The 21,093-nt window shown below is 37.4% G+C and overlaps 1 protein-coding gene across 4 annotated transcripts in view; it reads left to right on the forward strand.

Moving 5' to 3' along the window:
* Window positions 1–21,093, forward strand: part of FAM227B (family with sequence similarity 227 member B) — a gene marked incomplete at its 3' end in the record, with an annotated part of 264,786 nt that overhangs the window by 1,985 nt on the left and 241,708 nt on the right. For all 4 annotated transcript variants that reach the window (XM_081229396.1, XM_081229395.1, XM_081229397.1 and 1 more), the window contains exon 2: window positions 20,504–20,557. In XM_081229396.1, coding sequence (XP_081085522.1) covers window positions 20,507–20,557 — 51 coding nt within the window. In that variant the 5' untranslated portion in view covers window positions 20,504–20,506. The remainder of the gene's footprint in view (window positions 1–20,503; window positions 20,558–21,093) is intronic.

The following is a 21,093-nucleotide window of genomic DNA, read 5'->3' on the forward strand; positions in this document are numbered from 1 at the left end:
TCTAACCTAGTCCCCAAAAGTAACACAGCATTACTTCTCTCACATTCTTTTTATTATAAGTGAATTTCAAGTCATGTCTAGATTTTAGGTGAGGGGACGTAGATGTCACTTCTCAAAAGATTGTCAAGGAATTTGTGACGGTTTTTTAAAAAACCAACACACTGAATTTACTGCTGTCACAGAAAACCCCAAAATTTCAGTGGTTTCATACAATAAATTTTTATTTCTCACAAGAAATTCATTGTGGCTATTACTAGTCAGATGAAATGTTAAACTTAAGAATGTAGGTTTCTTTCTAATTTTAGTGGTTGTGCTGTCTCCTACAACTTGGAGCCACAGCTTACCTGTCAAGAAAGAAAGCACGGTGAATCACACAAAAATTTTAGAGGTCAGCCCTAAAAATGGCGTATGTCACTTTGCCTACATTTCATTGGCCAGAATTTAAGCCAAGTTCCCCTCTAACTGCAAGGGAGCCTCAGAAATATAGAGAAACATACAGGTATTGGTGAGCAGTAACAGTTTGCCACATTCTAAGTTTTTAACCAAAACCCTGTAGTCCCCAACCCCTCCTTTTATCTCAATTCTTTTCTTCAAAGGAAAATTCTTTCAAGTATTTTAGATACTTCTGTTATTTACTCCATATGTCAAAATATACTGCAATTTCTTGATTTTTCACTTTCTGAAAGAAGGCAGTGATAAAGCTCTTTTATAACACCACTCCCAAGTGTGTGAACATTCCTTCTCTCCCTACCCCTACACACTCTTATCTCCTCATCTCTCAATACTGTAGTATCACAGTTTTTGTTTAAATTAAGATTTGTAAATATTATTCAAGCATGAGCCACATATGATCACATTAACGTTTTTTTTTTTTGGCAGGTCTCTTTTTTTCTTTAACATCTTTATTGGAGTATAATTGCTTTACAATGGCATGTTACTTTCTGCATTATAACACAGTGAATCAGCTATACATATACATATATCCCCATATCTCCTCCCTCTCGCGTCTCCTTCCCACCCTCCCAATTCCACCCCTCTACGTGGTAACAAAGCACCGACTGATCTCCCTGTGCTATGTGCCTGCTTCCCACTAGCTATCTATTTTACATTTGGTAGTGTATATATGTCCATGCCACTCTCTCATTTCATCCCAGCTTACCTTATGCCTCCCCATGTCCTCAAGCCCATTCTCTACGTCTGCATCTTTATTCCTGTCTTGCCCCGAGGTTCTTCAGAACCATTTTTTTTCTTTTAGATTCCATATATATGTGTTAGCATATGGTATTTGTTTTTCTCTTTCTAACTTACTTCACTCTGTATGACAGATTCTAGGTCCATCCACCTCATTACGAATAACTCAATTTCATTTCTTTTTATGGCTGAGTAATATTCCATTGTATATATGTGCAACATCTTCTTTACCCATTCATCTGTCGATGGACACTTAGGTGACTTCCATGTCCTGGCTATTGTAAATAGAACTTCAATGAACAATGTGGTACATGACTCTTTTTCAGTTATGGTTTTCTGAGGGTATATGCCCAGTAGTGGGATTGCTGAGTCGTATGGTAGTTCTATTTTTAGATTTATAAGGAACCTCCATACTGTTCTCCATAGTGGCTGTATCAATTTACATTCCCACCAACAGTGGAAGAGGGTTCCCTTTTCTCCACACCCTCTCCAGCGTTTATCGTTTCTAGATTTTTTGATGATGGCCATTGTGACTGGTGTGAGGTGATACCTCATCTTAGTTCTGATTTTCATTTCTCTAATGATTAGTGATGTTGAACATCCCTTCATGTGTTTGTTGGCAATCTGTATATCTTCTTTGGAGAAATGTCTATTTAGGTCTTCTGCCCATTTTTGGATTGGGTTGCTTGTTTTTTTGATATTGAGCTGCATGAGCTGTTTGTATATTTTGGAGATTAATCCTTTGTCAGTTGCTTTGTTTGCAAATATTTTCTCCCATTCTGAGGGCTGTCTTTTGGTCTTGTTTATGTTTTCCTTTGCTGTGCAAAAGCTTTTAAGTTTCATTAGGTCCCATTTGTTTATTTTTGTTTTTATTTCCATTTCTCTAGGAGGTGGGTCAAAAAGGATCTTGCTGTGATATATGTCATAGAGTGTTCTGCCTATGTTTTCCTCTAAGACTTTTATAGTGTCTGTCCTTACACTTAGGTCTTTAATCCATTTTGAGTTTATTTTTGTGTATGGTGTTAGGGAGTGTTCTAATTTCATTCTTTCACATGTAGCTGTCCAATTTCCCCAACACCACTTATTGAAGAGGCTCTCTTTTCTCCATTGTATGTTCTTGCCTCCTTTATCAAAAATAAGGTGACTATATGTGCGTGGGTTTAACTCTGGGCTTTCTATCCTATTCCATTCGTCTATATTTCTGTTTTTGTGCCAGTACCATACTGTCTTGATTACTGTAGGTTTGTAGTATAGTCTGAAGTCAGGGAGCCTGATTCCTCGAGCTCCATTTTTCTTTCTCAGGATTGCTTTGGCTATTTGGGGTCTTTTGTGTTTCCATACAAATTGTGAAATTTTACGTTCTAGTGCTGTGAAAAATGCCATTGGTAGTTTAATAGGGATTGCATTGAATCTGTAGATTGCTTTGGGTAGATTGCTCTGTATAGTCATTTTCACAATATTGATTCTTCCAATCCAAGAACATGGTATACCTCTCCATCTGTTTGTATCATCTTTAAAGTCTTTCATCTGTGTCTTTTGTCTTTTGCCTTTTGTCTCCTTAGGTCGGTTTATACAGGTCTTTTGTCTCCTTAGGTTGGTTTATACCTAGGTATTTTATTCTTTTTGTTGCAATGGTAAATGAAAGTGTTTCCTTAATTTCTCTTTCAGATTTTTCATCATTAGTGTATAGGAATGCCAGAGATTCCTGTGCATTAATTTTGTATCCTGCTACATTACCAAATTCATTGACTAGCTCTAGTAGTTTTCTGGTAGCATCTTTAGGATTCTCTATGTATAGTATTATGTCATCAGCAAACAGTGACAGCTTTACTTATTTTCCAATTTGGATTCCTTTTATTTCCTTTTCTTCTCTGATTTCTGTAGCAAAAACTTCCAAAACTATGTTGAATAACACTGGTGAGAGTGGACAGCCTTGTCTTGTTCCTGATCTTAGAGGAGATGGCTTCAGTTTTTCACCATTGAGAATGATGTTGACTGTGGGTTTGTCATATATGGCCTTTATTATGTTGAGGTAAGTTCCCTCTATGCCTGCTTTCTGTAGGGTTTTTATCATAAATGGGTGTTGAATTTTGTCAAAAGCTTTTTCTGCATCTATTGAGATGATCATATGGTTTTTCTTCTTCAGTTTGTTAATATGGAGTATCACATTGATTGATCTGCATATATTGAAGAATCCTTGCATTCCAGGGATAAACCCCACTTGATCATGGTGTATGATCCTTTTAATGTGCTGTTGGATTCTGTTTGCTAGTATTTTGTTGAGAATTTTTGCATCTATGCTCATCAGTGATACTGGCCTGTAGTTTTCTTTTTGGGGGACATCTTTGTCTGGCTTTGGATTTGGGGTGATGGCCTTGTCGAATGACTTTGGGAATGTTCCTCCCTCTGCTATATTTTGGAAGAGTTTGAGAAGGATAGGTGTTAGCTCTTCTCTAAATGTTAGAATTCACCTGTGAAGCCATCTGATCTTGGACTTTGTTTATTGGAAGATTTTTAATCACAGTTTCAATTTCAGTTATTGTGATTAGTCTGTTTATATTTTCTATTTCTTCCTGGTCAGTCTCAGAAGCTTGTGCTTTTCTAAGAATTTGTCTACTTCTTCCAGGTTGTCCATTTTATTGGCATATAGTTGCTTGTAGTAATCTGTCATGATCCTTTGTATTTCTCCAGTGTCAGTTGTTAATTCTTCTTTTTCATTTCTAATTCTATTGATTTGAATCTTCTCTCTTTTTTCTTGATGAGTCTGGCTAATGGTTTATTAATCTTGTTTATCTTCTCAAAGCACCAGTTTTAGTTTTATTGATCTTTGCTATTGTTTCATTCATTTCTTTTTGATTTATTTCTGATCTGATCTTCATTATTTCTTTCCTTCTGCTAACTTTAGGCTTTTTTTGTTCTTCTATCTCTAATTGCTTTAGGTGTAAGGTTAGGTTGTTTATTTGAGGTGTTTCTTGTTTCTTTATATAGGATTGATTGTATTGCTAAAAACTTCCCTCTTAGAACTGCTTTTACTGCATCCCATAGGTTTTGGGTCATCGTGTTTCCACTGTCATTTGTTTCTAGGTATATTTTCATTTCCTCTTTGATTTCTTCAGTGATTTCTTGGTTATTTAGGAGCATGTTGTTCAGCCTCCATATGTTTGTATTTTTTACAGATTTTTTCCTCTAGTTGATAACCTAGTCTCATAGCGTTGTGGTCAGAAAAGATACTTGATATGATTTCAATTTTCTTGAATTTACCAAGGCTTGAATTGTGACTCAAGATATGATCTATCCTGGAGAATGTTCCATGAGCACTTGAGAAGAAAGTGTATTCTGTTGTTTTTGGATGGAATGTCCTATAAATATCAATTAAGTCCATCTTGTTTAATGTATCATTTAAAGCTTCTGTTTCCTTATTTACTTTCATTTTGGATGATTTTTCCACTGGTGAAAGTGGGGTGTTAAAATCCCTTACTATGATTGTGTTACTGTCGATTTCCTCTTATATGGCTGTTAGCAGTTGCCTTATGTATTGAGGTGCTCCTATCTTGGGTGCATAAATATTTACAATTGTTATATCTTCTTCTTGGATTGATCCCTTGATCATTATGTAGTGTCCTTCTTTGTCTCTTGTAATAGTTGTTATTTTAAAGTCTATTTTTTCTGATATGAGAATTTCTACTCCAACTTTCTTTTGACTTCATTTGCATGGGAATATCTTTTTCCATCCCCTCATTTTCAGTCTGTATGTGACCCTAGGTCTGAAGTGCATCTCTTGTAAACAGCATATATACGGGTCTTGTTTTTGTATCCATTCAGCCAGTGTATGTCTTTTGGTTGGAGCATTTAATCCATTTACATTTAAGGTAGTTATTGATATGTATGTTTCTATTACCATTTTCTTAATTGTTTTGGGTTTGTTATGTAGGTCTTTTCCTTCTCTTGAGTTTCTTGCCTAGAGAAGTTTCTTTAGCATTTGTTGTTCAGCTGGTTTGGTGGTGCTGAGTTCTGTTAGTTTTTACTTGTCTATAAAGGTTTAAATTTCTCCGTTGAATCTGAATGAGATCCTTGCTCTGTAGAGTAATCTTGGTTGTAGGTTTTTCCCTTTCATCGCTTTAAATATATCCTGCCATTCTCCTCTGAGAGTAAAGTTATTGGTTCTGGATCAACTGGAAATTCACGTGGAAAAAAAAACCCCTCAATTTATTACCTCACCTAAAACACAAAAATCAATTCAAGGTAGATCATAGACTTAAATGTGAAAGTAAAGAAGTATAACATTTAGAAGGTAAAATAAAAGACCATCTTTTTACTTTGGGGTAGGTTAAAAATTTCTTAGATAAGATAAAAATGCATAAATAATTGTCTTTACTAAAATTAATGCATCATAATAAAAAGCATTAAAATGGTGCACACTATTTTGTCTTATCTGACAAAAGCTCTACATCATAACAATAAAAAATTAATAAGAATGCCATCAATATCAATAAAATCAGTAAAAATACCAACTCCCAAATAAAAATTTATTAGAAGACTTGAATATTTGCTTCACAAAAGAATATATCCAGATTGCCAACAAGCAGTTGATCAGCATCATTTTTCATCAAGGAAATGCAAATTAAAATCACAAGATACAACTACATGCCCACCAGAATTGCTACATTTAAAAGTATTGACAATACTAAATATACAGTAGTACTAAAGAATACTACATTCTTTAGTAAGAATGTGGAATTACTGGAACATTCATACACTTCTGTTCAGAGTGAAAATAGGGACAATCACTTTGGAAAACTACTTGACAATATCTACTAAAGCCAACCCAGCAATCCCACTCCCAGTTCTATATCAAGTATACCAAAAGAGATTAAAAAAGATTTCTTATTATCTTGATATAATAATATACAACATAGTTTACACAAACAGAAAAGGACTCAAATGTCCATCAAAAGTAGAATGGATAAATTTTGGTATATGTTATACAATAGAATATTACACAACAAAGAGAAAACATTACTACTATATGTTGAAACAACATGGATGAATCTTACAGACACAGTGTCAAGTGAAGGAAGGTAGAAAGTGTACATATTGATTATTCCATTCAAATGAAGTTCAAAAATAGACAAAACTTATCTAGAGAGGTAGAAGTAGAATACTCTTTATATTGGGGAGGCAAATGACTGGAAAGGAGTAAGACGTTACTCTGGGTTACTAGCAATGTTCTGTATCTTGATTTGTACATTGGTTATAGGGGTGTATAGATTTGTAAAAAAAAAATTATCAATCCATACACTTAAGAGCTGTGCAGTTTACTGTATGTGTTTTTTACTTTAACAAAAAGATTAAGAAACACAAATTAGTTGCACATATGACTTGGAAAAAACAAGCCATAGTTATAACTATTATATTAATATTGGAACTGTAAATGAAGGCATAATTAAAGGTATTTTTTAAAGGAATTGTGATAAAATGGATATAGGAGATAAGGAAGGAGAAGGAAGAGTCTAAGATAATTCAGACTTCAAATCTGGATGATTGTGAAACCTTTATAATTAAAAATAAGAACAAGATTTACTGAGTAAGGACTTGCGTTTCAAGCAATGATCATGAATTGTGTTTTGAAAATACTAGGTTTGAATTTAAAATACCTAAATGTAAAATATTTATGCTCAAGTCTTCTATGAATCTTTAGAATAATATGTCTTAAAAGTTATTATTATGAATAAAAATAAGTTTTAAACAATCAATTACATAGAATTTTAAAATTCAGACATTAAAGATGACCACAAATCTCATAGCTTTGAATCCCACTCAACACTGATGATACATTAAAGACAATGTAAAATTATTATAACTGATTTTGGAATTCCTGGGGTAAACTACACGTGAGCATGATATATTCTTTTTATATCTGACTGGCCTCAAGTTGGTAGTAATTTGTTAAAGATTTTTGTATCTATGTTCTTGAGGGACATTTGGTCTATAATCTTTTTTTGTAATCTTGTAAGATTCTATTATCAAAGTTATTCTGACTTTATAAAATGATTTAGGAACTATTCCCTCCTCTATTTTTGAAAGTTACTATATCATCTTCTTTCAATTTTGGTAATTTTTTAAAGGATTTGTCCATTTCATTTAGGTTGTCAAATTCATTGACAAAGTTTTAAATTATGTGCCATTTAGTCATTTAATGTGTGCACATTCCCTAATGACATCCCCTTCACCGTTCCTGGTATTGATCATTTATATTTTTTCATTTTATTAACTTCAATCTATTAAGGTATGATTTTTTTTAATCTCTTAAAAGACCAGATTTCAGTTTGTTGAGTTCTCTATTGGTTTTGTATTTTTATTTCATTGACTTCCGATCATATCTTTTTTATTCCTTTTTCTACTTATTTTTTAGTTCTTCTCAGTTTTTTTAGCTTCCTAAGTACTGTGTTTTCTTCTAAGCATAGACTTAGGTGCATCCCACAAATTTTAATACATTATGTTTTCATTATCTTTCATTATCATTCAGTTAGAAAACTTTCTAATTTTTCCTATTATTTCCTCTTTGAGCTAGAAATGGATTATTTAATATTCAAGGATTTCCTAAATATGTTTTTGTTACTATTTTCTATTGTGGTCAAAGAACACACTCTGAATGATTTCAATTATTTGAAATTTTTGAGACTTGTCTTATGGTACAGCATAGGTCCATCTTGGTGAAAGTTCCATGTTCCATCACTTTAAAAGATTGTGGGACTTCCCTGGTGGCACAGTGGTTAAGAATTCGTCTGCCACAAGAACATACAGGGGAGAAAACACAGCCTTTTCAATAAAGGGAAACTGGACAGCTACATGTAAAAGAATGAAATTAGAACACTCCCTAACACCATACACAAAAGTAAACTCAAAATGGATTAAAGACCTAAATGTAAGGACAGACGCTATAAAACTCTTAGAGGAAAACATAGGCAGAACACTCTATGACATATATCACAGCAAGATCCTTTTTGACCCACCTCCTAGAGAAATGGAAATAAAAACAAAAATAAACAAATGGGACCTAATGAAACTTAAAAGCTTTTGCACAGCAAAGGAAAACATAAACAAGACCAAAAGACAGCCCTCAGAATGGGAGAAAATATTTGCAAACAAAGCAACTGACAAAGGATTAATCTCCAAAATTTACAAGCAGCTCGTGTAGCTCAATAGCACAGAAACAAAAAAAGCCAATCCAAAAATGGGCAGAAGACCTAAATAGACATTTCTCCAAAGAAGATATACAGATTGCCAACAAACACATGAAAGGATGCTCAACATCACTAATCATTAGAGAAATGTAAATCAAAACTACAGTGAGGTATCACCTCACACCAGTCACAATGGCCATCATCAAAAAATCTACAAACAATAAATGCTGGAGAGGGTATGGAGAAAAGGGAACCCTCTTGCACTGTTGGTGGGAATGTAAATTGATACAGCCACTATGGAGAACAGTATGGAGGTTCCTTAAAAAACTAAAAATAGAACTACCATATGATCCAGCAATCCCACTACTGGGCATATACCCTGAGAAAACCATAATTCAAAAAGAGTCATGTACCACAATGTTCATTGCAGCTCTATTTACAATAGCTAGGACATGGAAGCAACCTAAGGGTCCATCAACAGGTGAATGGATAAAGAAGATGTGGCACATATATACAATGGAATATTACTCAGCCATAAAAGGAAATGAAATTGAGTTATTTGTAGTGAGGTTGATGGACCTAGAGTCTGTCATAAGAGTGAAGTAAGTTAGAAAGAAAAAAACAAATACCATATGCTAACACATATGTATGGAATCTAAAAAAAAAAAAAAGTGATGAAGAACCTAGGGGCAAGATGGGAATAAAGACGCAGACTTACTAAAGAATGGACTTGAGGATACAGGGAGGGGGAAGGGTAAGCTGTGACAAAGTGAGAGAGTGGCATGGACAAATATACACTACCAAATGTAAAATAGATAGCTAGTGGGAAGCAGCCGTATAGTACAGGGAGATCAGCTCGGTGGTTTGTGACCACCTAGAGGGGTGGGATAGGGAGGGTGGGAGGGAGGGGGACGCAAGAGGGAAGAGATATTGGGATATATGTATAACAGATTCACTTTGTTATAAAGCAGAAACTAACACACCATTGTAAAGCTATTATACTCCAATAAAGATGTTAAAAAAAAAAAAAAGAATCCGCCTGCCAATGCACAGGAGATGATATAGAGCCCTGGTCCGGGAAGATCCTACATGCCACGGAGCAACTAAGCCCACGTGCCACAACTACTGAGCCCACGTGCTGCAGCTACTGAAGCCCGTGTGCCCTAGAGCCCACGCTCGGCAACAAGAGAATCCACCGCAATGAGAAGGCTGAGCACCGCAAGGAAGAGTAGCCCCTGCTCATTGCAAGTAGAGAAATCCCACACGGAGCAACAAAGTCCCAACACAGCCAAAAATAAGTAAAATAAATAAATTTTTTAAAAAAGATTGTGTATATTCTACAGTTGTCGGGTATAGTTGTTCTATAAATATCAATTAGGTTAAGTTCCTTGATAATGTTGTTCAGATCTTTTATCTCCTTACTGATTTGTGTGTGTGTGTACTTGATTCATTAGTTACTGAAAGAGATTTTAAAATCTTTTGCCTGTTATATGATCAGGCCCCTCAAGATGGTCCTCTCTTCCTCTTTATATATCCCCTGCTCGACCAGCCCCTTCCCCAGCCAGTTATTATTCTAATCCTTAGACCAAAACAGCTCCACCTGCTAATTTATCAAAGAGAAACATCTGCCCTCATTAACCTGTGGGGCTGTGAAGGACACGCCTCTGCCGGTTTCCCCGGTAACTGATGAGCCAACCTGATGTTAATTGCCCCTATAAATAGTAGCCTCCTTTTCCGGAGTAGCAAAGATTACTGCTGTGTCTTGTGTGCCGCAGGAGGTGAGATGTGGCTCCAGGCCTTTGGACTTGTAATTTCCTATCTATTAAACTACTGATGTCTCTGTCGCTCTTTTCAGGTTCTTTCTTCAGTCTTGCAACTGAGCAATTACAAGGCTTACAGGCCTGTGAGGTGCAGCCCAACACCTATATTTCCCTTTAGTTTTTATCAACTTCTGCTCTTTCTTTTCAAGCTCTCTTATTAGATGCAAATGCATTTGACATTGGTATGACTTCTTAATGAAGTGACGTTTTATCAGTGTGAAATAACCTTATTTATATCTGGTAATACACCTTGTCTTACAGTCTACTTTGATATTAATATAGACAGTTTTCTTATGTTTTGTATTTGCATGGTTCTAGAAATCCCATTCGCTTTTTTTTAGAATTTCTATTTCTCTTTAAATACTCCATGTCTTCATGCACTATAATCCAACCTATATTTTAAAATCTTTAATGTATTTGTAATAGCTGTTTTTAAGTCCTTGATGCTAATTACAATCACTGGATTCTCAGTGAATTGGTTTGTATTGACTGCATTTTCTTTTGATTATGGATCCCATTTTCCTTCTTTGTATGTCTTGAAATTATATTGTGTATTAGACATGTGGAAAAAATTGTGGAGGCTGAAGTTTTAGTTTTAGTTTTGAGAGTGCAAGCCTTTTTTCTCTCCTTAGTACTTCAAGTGAGAGGCTGATTTTTTTTTTCTTTTTTTTGAATACTCCTAGATTTGAGTTGGGCTTTAGGGTTGGCTGCAGCTTTAATTAGATTGAGTTAACTTGTGACTAACCCAAATTCCAACCTCCCTCTTCACAGCCACCTGTTATATCTTGTCAATGTTGAGTTGGTACAGGTGTGGAATGAAGTTTTAGATATTATTGGTTCACCTTTGTACTCAATTCTGCCTGGGCTTCTGGAACCCAAGTACTATAAGAATGTGTTGGCTTACATAAGTTCTGTATCTTTCCAGCCCCTCCTCTTCTGCTTTTCTAACAAAACTCAGAAGTAAGACTTGGGGGCCAGAGAAAGGATTGTTTGGTTGAGTCATTTATTGTTTCATTTGTGTACCTTTCAGACTCTGGTTAATTCCCCAGCTCATGCTGACTCTTGAGGCCCAGCTGATTTCTCTTCATCTCTTTGAAGTTACTGCCCCATGGCAGGCCAACTCTTCCCTCAGTGTATGCACAGAGCTCAGTGTTGGGTAAGGAAGCTGTCACAGCTTTATGCTCACTTATAAAGGAGATGTTCCTCTCTGGATTTCAGGTCATCAAGGCTTACAGGGAGGGCAGCTTCATGGGTTTGCAAGCTGTGCAGTTGCATAGGACCTACTAATTAGAAGGACCCTATACTAGGTTTAATAGTCTGATGTTAACATCTTAAAATTCTTATTTTTTGAACAAGGGACTCTGAATTGTCACAAATTATGTAGTCCTGCTTACTGGCATCCACCACTTTTCACTAACCCCATAGAAAAGTAAGATTTTTATTTGGTCTGGGATTTTCATATTGTTACCATGGAAGCACCGGTGTTTTTGCATCCTTCTACATCCTACCAAGGTCATAAGTCTGTTTAATTTATGCCTCATCTCCTTTTAACTTCCCCCCTATAGAACTCTGGGATTGTATATTGAAATTATCTGAAACTTTCCTATTCAAGTTTCACTCCTTCAATTCCTTTTTCTAATTCCCTTTAGTTGAAATGTGGGTATTTTTAGGGCTTTGTACTAGAAGTGGTTTGACAGCCATTACAAAGGGGAAAAAAGGTAACATTTAAATTGTTTTAAATCGGCTCCTTTGTATTCTGTGCATTTCAAAATATACTGATAGCTTTCTTCTAGTGAAATTGCTATACTCACTATCCCTGAAGACTATACTGTGAATGTTTTTTTTGTCTCTCAGAATTCTGTGTACACCATCTCTTATTTCTTATTCTTCTCAATTTGGCTAGGCCTAGAGCCAGTATTTTCCATAAAATTTCTTGACAGCTCTGTGCATCTTTGCTTCTGTACACTTGTTTTTTATAATGACTGTCACATATGCCCTTTATTTTATTATTGTATTATCTGTTATATATTTACTTATGTTCATCACATATTTTAAACAGTATTAAGACAGTGAAATATTGTATTAAACCTCAAATGTGTAGTTATTTTTGCAAAACATGGTCTTGTGATTTGTAATCTTGATCATTTTATCTATTGATGTGAAATATGTTCTAGTAAATTAAACTATAATACAATCTTTTCAGACGTGTTATGCACATCACAGTACTTAATTATGCACTGACCATTGGCCAGTCACTACATGAAATTTTGACACTTCAGCAGTGATTACACTACAGTTTTTGTCCTCATAGAGATACAAATCTGCTGTTGTTACCGTAAAGAATCTTTTGGGGGGCCAAGCAGGGCTTCCTAGAGAAAGCAACTTTTAATTTGATATTTGAAATAAGAGTTAAATAGGCCAAGAATGAATTGGAGGGAGAGGGTTTGGGGCAGAGGAGCCTTCCAAGCAGAAGGACGAATGTGCACACAGTCTCTAAGGCAAGGAATAGCAAGATGTCTTGATTAAATTAATTTGTGTAATGAAAGAATACATTTTCAGAGCACAGCAACAGGGGTGCGGAGGGCAAAGCGGAGAGATTCTGGCACAGAGGACCGGTGCCCTCAGGCACACACCAGCCCGAGAGGCTTGTCTGCTCGGCCGCCGTGGCGGGCGGGGCTGGGAGCTGAGGCTCGGGTATCGGCTTTCAGTCGGAGCGCAGGGAGAGGACTGGGGTTGGCGGCAGGAAGAGAGCCTGAAGGGGTTAGTGCACCACGGCTAGCCCGGAGGGAGTCCGGGGAAAGGGTCTGGAGCTGCTGAAGAGGCAAGAGACTTTTTTCCCTTTTGTTTTCTGGTGCGCGAGGAGAGGGCATTAAGAGGGCTGCTTGGGGAAGCGCCGGAGACAGGCACGAGCCGCGGGTAAGGCACGGACCTCGGAGACGGGCGTGGGCCGCCGCCGCCACCGCCGCCCGCCGCGGCCCGCCGCCGCCGCCGCTGCCGCCGCCGCGGCGGGGCCTGTGTGCGAGCGCGGGTCACTGTCCGCCCCGCCTTCCGGGGGGCCTGTGCACCCCGCCACTGCCGGGGTCCCCGAGACCCGGGGACGGCTTTCCCGGGAAAGCGCACGGAGCGCCACGGGCTGCTGCAACGTCACGCTGGCCTCTGCCGCCGCAGGCCCGCCCCACACTGCGCGCCCCTCCCTCCCCTCTGCCTGAGTGAGCCAGAGCCCCCGAATCAGCGGCTCCTTTAAACCCGTCCTGTCTGAGCGAAGAACGGACGCCCTCCGGCGACCTACGCGCAGAGGCGGGGCCAGGTCCAAGGCTGAGACCCGGGAGCTGTGAGAGCAGAGGCAGGGAAATCTCTCTGTGCAGCCTCGGAGGCAGCGGATTAAAGCTCCACGGTCCATTTGATGTGCCCTGCGTCTGTGGAGTGCATGAATGGACAGCGAATCATCCCAAATTGAGGAAGTGGACTTTGAGGACAAGATTTAAGACTTTCCCCCCTTTTCCTCTTTTTACAACGAATTATTCCAAATTAAGGAGGTGGACTTAGAGAGCAAGATTTCAGACTTCTCGCCCTTTTCCTCTTTTTACAACGAATTATCCCAAATTGAGGAGGTGGACTTGGAGAGCAAGATTTTTGATTTTTCCCCCTGCTCTCTTTTTGTGAATGTGTATGTGTAATCTTCTGTGTAAGATTCTCTCTGTATAGCTTTGCTTCCACCATATGTCCCAGGGTTCTATCGGTCCGTTTTTTTTTTTTTTTTCAATAATTACTTTCTAATTTTAATAACGCCACTATATTTCATACTTTATTCTATTTTACTTTACCTGCTCTTTCTTTTTTTCCTACTCTCCCTTCCTCCCTCCCTCCCTCCGCTCCTCCTTTCCTTCTTTCTTTTTCTTTCCTCCCTCCCACCCTTCTTCTTTCCACTTTCTTTTTCTTTCCTTCCTCCCTCCCTCCTGTCTTTCTTCCTTTCCTCCCTCCCTCCCTCCCTCCTTTCTTTCCTTCTTTCTTTCCATCCTTCCTCCCTCCCTCCCTCCTTTCTTTCTTCCTTCCTTCCTTCCTTCCTTCCTTCCCTTCTTCCTTTCTTTCCCTCTCTCTTTCTTTCTTCTACTAATTCTTTCTTTCTACTTTTTCTCCCTGTTACTCTGAGCCGGGTGGATGAAAGGCTCTTGGTGCTGCAGCCAGGAGCCAGTGCTGTGCCTCTGAAGTGGGAGAGCCAACTTCAGGACACGGGTCCACAAGAGACCTCCCAGCTCCACATAATATCAAGCAGCGAAAATCTCCCAGAGATCTCCATCCCAACACCAGCACCCAGCTTCAGTCAACGACCAGCAAGCTACAGTGCGGGTCACCCTATGCCAAGCAACTAGCAAGGCAGGAACAGAACCCCACCCATTAGCAGAGAGGCTACCTAAAAACATAATAAGGCCATAGGCACCCCAAAACACACCACCAGACGTGGACCTGTCCACCAGAAAGACAAGATCGAGCCTCAACCACCAGAGCACAGGAATTAGTCCCCCCCACCAGGAAGCCTACACAACCTACTGAAACAACCTTAGCCACTGGGGTCAGACACCAAAAACAACGGGAACTACGAATCTGCAGCCGGCAAAAAGGAGACCCCAAACACAGTAACATAAGCAAAATGAGAAGGCAGAAAAACACACAGCAGGTGAAGGAGCAAGATAAACACCTACCAGACCTAACAAATGAAGAGGTAATAGGCAGTCTACCTGAAAAAGAATTCAGAATAATGATAGTAAAGCTGATCCAAGATTCTATTTCCATGATCCATAATCTTGGAAATAGAATAGACAACATGCAAGAAACAGTTAACAAGGACCTAGAAGAACTAAAGATGAATCAAGCATCGATTAAAAACACAATAAATGAAATGAAAAATACTCTAGATGGGATCAATAGCAGAATAACTGAGGCAGAAGAACGGATAAGTGAGGTGGAAGATAAAATAGTGGAAATAACTGATGCAGAGCAAAATAAAGAAAAAAGAATGAAAAGAACAGAGGACAGTCTCAGAGACCTCTGGGACAACATTAAACGCACCAACATTCGAATTATAGGGGTTCCAGAAGAAGAAGAGAAAAAGAAAGGGACTGAGAAAATATTTGAAGAGATTATAGTTGAAAACTTCCCCAATATGGGAAAGGAAATAGTTAATCAAGTCCAGGAGGCACAGAGAGTCCCATACAGAATAAATCCAAGGAGAAATACACCAAGACACATATTAATCAAACTGTCAAAAATTAAACACAAAGAAATCATATTAAAAGCAGCAAGGCAAAAACAACAAATAACACACAAGGGAATCCCCATCAGGTTAACAGCTGATCTCTCAGCAGAAACCCTACAAGCCAGAAGGGAGTGGCAGGACATAATTAAAGTGATGAAGGAGAGAAACCTGCAACCTAGGTTACTCTACCCAGCAAGGATCTCATTCAGATTTGATGGAGAAATTAAAACCTTTACAGACAAGCAAAAGCTGAGAGAGTTCAGCACCACCAAACCAGCTTTACAACAAATGCTAAAGGAACTTCTCTAGGCAAGAAACACAACAGAAGGAATATACCTACAATAACGAACCCAAAGCAATTAAGGAAATGGGAATAAGAACATACATATCAATAATTACCTTAAATGTAAATGGACTAAATGCTCCCACCAAAAGACACAGAGTGGCTGAATGGATACAAAAACAAGACCCATATATATGCTGTCTACAAGAGACACACTTCAGACCTAGAGACACATACAGATTGAAAGTAAAGGGATGGAAAAAAATATTCCATGCAAATGGAAATCAAAAGAAAGCTGGAGTAGCAATTCTTATATCAGACAAAATAGACTTTAAAATAAAGACTATTAGAAGAGACAAGGAAGGACACTACATAACGATAAAGGGATCGATCCAAGAAGAAGATATAACAATTGTAAATATTTATGCACCCAATATAGGAGCACCTCAATACATAAGGCAAATACTAACAGCCATAAAAGGGGAAATCGACAGTAACACAATCATAGTAGGGGACTTTAACACCCCACTGTCACCAATGGACAGATCATCCAAAATGAAAATAAATAAGGAAACACAAGCTTTAAATGATACATTAAACGAGATGGACTTAGTTGATATTTATAGGACATTCCATCCAAAAACAACAGAATACACATTTTTCTCAAGTGCTCATGGAACATTCTCCAGGATAGATCATATCTTGGGTCACAAATCAAGCCTCGGTAATTTTAAGAAAATTGAAATTGTATCAAGTATCTTCTCCGACCACAATGCTATGAGACTAGACATCAATTACAGGAAAAGATGTGTAAAAAATACAAACACATGGAGGCTAAACAATACACTACTCAATAACGAAGTGATCACTGAAGAAATCAAAGAGGAAATTAAAAAATACCTAGAAACAAATGACAATGGAGACACGACGACCCAAAACCTATGGGACGCAGCAAAAGCAGTTCTAAGGGGGAAGTTTATAGCAATACAATCCCACCTTAAGAAACAGGAAGCATTTCGAGTAAACAACCTGACCCTGCACCTAAAGCAATTAGAGAAAGAAGAACAAAAATACCCCAAAGCTAGCAGAAGGAAAGAAATCATAAAGATCAGATCAGAAATAAATGAAAAAGAAATGAAGGAAACGATAGCAAAGATCAACCAAACTAGAAGCTGGTTCTTTGAGAAGATAAACAAAATTGACAAACCATTAGCCAGACTCATCAAGAAAAAAAGGGAGAAGACTCAAATCAATAGAATTAGAAATGAAAAAGGAGAAGTAACAACTGACACTGCAGAAATACAAAAGATTATGAGAGATTACTATAAGCAACTCTATTCCAATAAAATGGACAACCTGGAAGAAATGGACACATTCTTAGAAATGCACAACCTGCCAAGACTGACTCAGGAAGAAATAGAAAATATGAATAGACCAATCACAAGCACTGAAATTGAAACTGTGATTAAAAATCTTCCATCAAACAAAAGCCCAGGACCAGATGGCTTCACAGGTGAATTCTATCAAACATTTAGAGAAGAGCTAACACCTATCCTTCTCAAACTCTTCCAAAATATAGCAGAGGGAGGAACACTCCCAAACTCATTCTACGAGGCCGACATCACCTTGATACCAAAACCAGGCAAGGATGTCACAAAGAAAGAAAACTACAGGCCAATATCACTGATGAACATAGATGCAAAAATCCTCAACAAAATACTAGCAAACAGAATCCAACAGCACATTAAAAGGATCATACACCATGATCAAGTGGGGTTTATCCCAGGAATGCAAGGATTCTTCAATATACGCAAATCAATCAATGTAATACACCATATTAACAAGTTGAAGGAGAAAAACCATATGATCATCTCAATAGATGCAGAGAAAGCTTTCGACAAAATTCAACACCCATTTATGATAAAAACCCTGCAGAAAGTAGGTATAGAGGGATCTTTCCTCAACATAATAAAGGCCATATATGACAAACCCACAGCCAACATTGTCCTCAATGGTGAAAAACTGAAACCATTTCCACTAAGATCAGGAACAAGACAAGGCTGCCCACTCTCACCACTCTTATTCAACATAGTTTTGGAAGTTTTAGCCACAGCAATCAGAGAAGAAAAGGAAATAAAAGGAATCCAAATTGGAAAAGAAGAAGTAAAGCTGTCACTGTTTGCAGATGACATGATACTATACATAGAGAATCCTAAAGATGCTACCGAAAAACTACTAGAGCTAATCAATGAATTTGGTAAAGTAGCAGGATATAAAATTAATGTACAGAAATCTCTGGCATTCCTGTACACTAATGATGAAAAATCTGAAAATGAAATCAAGAAAACACTCCAATTTACCATCGCAACAAAAAGAATAAAATATCTAGGAATAAACCTACCTAAGGAGACAAAAGACCTGTATGCAGAAAACTATAAGACACTGATGAAAGAAATTAAAGATGATACAAATAGATGGAGAGATATACCATGCTCCTGGATTGGAAGAATCAATATTGTGAAAATGACTCTACTACCCAAAGCAATCTACAGATTCAATGCAATCCCTATCAAACTACCAATGGCATTTTTCACAGAACTAGAACAAAAAATTTCAAAATTTGTTTGGAAAAACAAAAGGCCCCGAATAGCTAAAGCAATCTTGAGAACGAAAAACGGAGCTGGAGGAATCAGGCTCCCTGACTTCAGACTATACTACAAAGCTACAGTAATTAAGACAGTCTGGTACTGGCATAAAAACAGAAAGATAGATCAGTGGATCAGGATAGAAAGCCCAGAGATAAACCCACGCACATATGGCCAACTTATCTTTGATAAAGGAGCCAGGAATGTACAGTGGAGAAAGGACAGCCTCTTCAATAAGTGGTGCTGGGAAAACTGGACAGGGACATGTAAAAGTTTGAGATTAGATCATTCCCTAGCACCATACACAAAAATAAGCTCAAAATGGATTAAAGACTTAAATGTAAGGCCAGAAACTATCAAACTCTTAGAGGAAAACATAGGTAGAACACTCTATGACATAAATCACAGCAAGATCCTTTTGGACCCACCTCCTAGAGAAATGGAAATAAAAACAAAAATAAACAAATGGGACCTAATGAAACTTCAAAGCTTTTGCACAGCAAAGGAAACCATAAAGAAGACCAAAAGACAACCCTCAGAATGGGAGAAAATATTTGCAAATGAAGCAACTGACAAAGGATTAATCTCCAAAATTTATAAACAGCTCATGCAGCTCAATAGCAAAAAAACAGACAACCCAATCCAAAAATGGGCAGAAGACTTAAATAGGCATTTCTCCAAAGAAGATATACAGAGTGCCAACAAACACATGAAAGAATGCTCAACATCATTAATCATTAGAGAAATGCAAATCAAAACTACAATGAGATATCATCTCACACCAGTCAGAATGGCCATCATCAAGAAATCTAGAAACAATAAATGCTGGAGAGGGTGTGGAGAAAAGGGAACACTCTTGCACTGCTGGTGGGAATGTGAATTGGTACAGCCACTATGGATAACGGTATGGAGGTTCCTTAAAAAACTACAAATAGAACTACCATATGACCCAGCAATCCCACTACTGGGCATATACCCTGAGAAAACCATAATTCAAAAAGAGACATGTACCAAAATGTTCATTGCAGCTCTATTCACAATAGCCCGGAGCTGGAAACAACCTAAGTGTCCATCATCGGATGAATGGATAAAGAAGATGTGGCACATATATACAATGGAATATTACTCAGCCATAAAAAGTAACGAAACTGAGCTATTTGTAATGAGGTGGATAGACCTAGAGTCTGTCATACAGAGTGAAGTTAGTCAGAAAGAGAAAGACAAATACCGTATGCTAACACATATATACGGAATTAAAAAAAAAAATGTCATGAAGAACCTAGGGGCAAAACGGGAATAGGGACACAGACCTACTTGAGAATGGACTTGAGGATATGGGGAGGGGGAAGGCTAAGCTGTGACAAAGCGAAAGAGAGGCATGGACATATATACACTACCAAACGTAAGGTAGATAGATAGTGGGAAGCAGCCGCAGAGCACAGGGAGATCAGCTCGGTGCTTTGTGACCGCCTGGAGGGGTGGGATGGGGAGGGTGGGAGGGAGGGAGATGCATGAGGGAAGGGATGTGGGAACAGATGTATATGTATGACTGATTCACTTTGTTATAAAGCAGAAACTAATTAAAAAAATAAATAAATAAACTTAAAAAAAAAAAAAAAGAATACATTTTCAACTTACAAAGAAACTACTAACAAAAATGGGATTATTACTTCCTACGCTGAAACATTCAAAGATTTAAATTATTTTCACCAGGTCACTACTGTGCCTTTTAAAATATTTCATCAGTAAGAGGAGAATGTTATTATATTACTGGCTCTGAATTTATTGTAGACACCATCCAAGATAGCCCAAAATATCTTGGAACTCTTGTTGGAATTGTAAATGAGGATATTCAGCAGGATTCATATGGAGCTTTTCTCCAGGAGCAGTGTATGAGAGGGAGGCCTTTTACAGAATTTGTTTTGGAGGCTCAGAATTTAAACATTGATCTCTGTCCCTTTTCAAAGTGCAAGGACTTTACAAAAGTGAATATTTAACAATATCTTACAGCTCTGAAAATTATAAATTAAGTCCAGTATCATAATGTACTGAAATAAATTAGGTGTAAGCATCATATAAACAATCTGAATTTATGTTAATGAACAATATTGATTTTATTTCATTAGAAAATGCAAGAACCTCCAAAGAACATTGAAGAATTCTTAAAGCTTCAAAACTTGGTGAGTAGAATATCCTGTTTTTTGGGACTTTGATATGTGACTGGGGCACATATCAGTCCTCTTCTTTTAGGAAAAAATAACAATTCTTTTTGATTGCTTATAGAATTACTTAGTCAATTTAAAAAGAAATTGTTGAGAGTTTGATTAGAATTACAGTAGGCTTTTGAAATTACTTTTAGAAACAGTCCTTTAAAAAATACATTCTAAAATTATATAATGTTAAAGCTATAAAGACTTTATGTGCCACTCTGATCTATCTACCTCCTTAGATGTAATTTTTTACGTTTCAAAATTACCAATATGTTTTTTTTCTGATTATGACTATGGTAGTCATTTTAGAAAATTAAAAGAAAGAGATGAGCACTGAAAAGGATAAGCATCCTAATTTTATCATTTATAGATTAATCACATATATCTCACTTTTTAAAGTAGGGAAATCACTATCTAATCAGGCTGGTAGAATTTCAAGATACTTTATTCACCTCATACTGTAATTCAGTGTCTTGGACAAGAATTGTGATATCTCAAGTCTGGCA

This window comes from Mesoplodon bidens (genome assembly GCF_964165515.1).
Source record: "Mesoplodon bidens genome assembly, chromosome: 3".
NCBI classification, from domain to species: Eukaryota; Metazoa; Chordata; class Mammalia; order Artiodactyla; family Ziphiidae; genus Mesoplodon; species Mesoplodon bidens.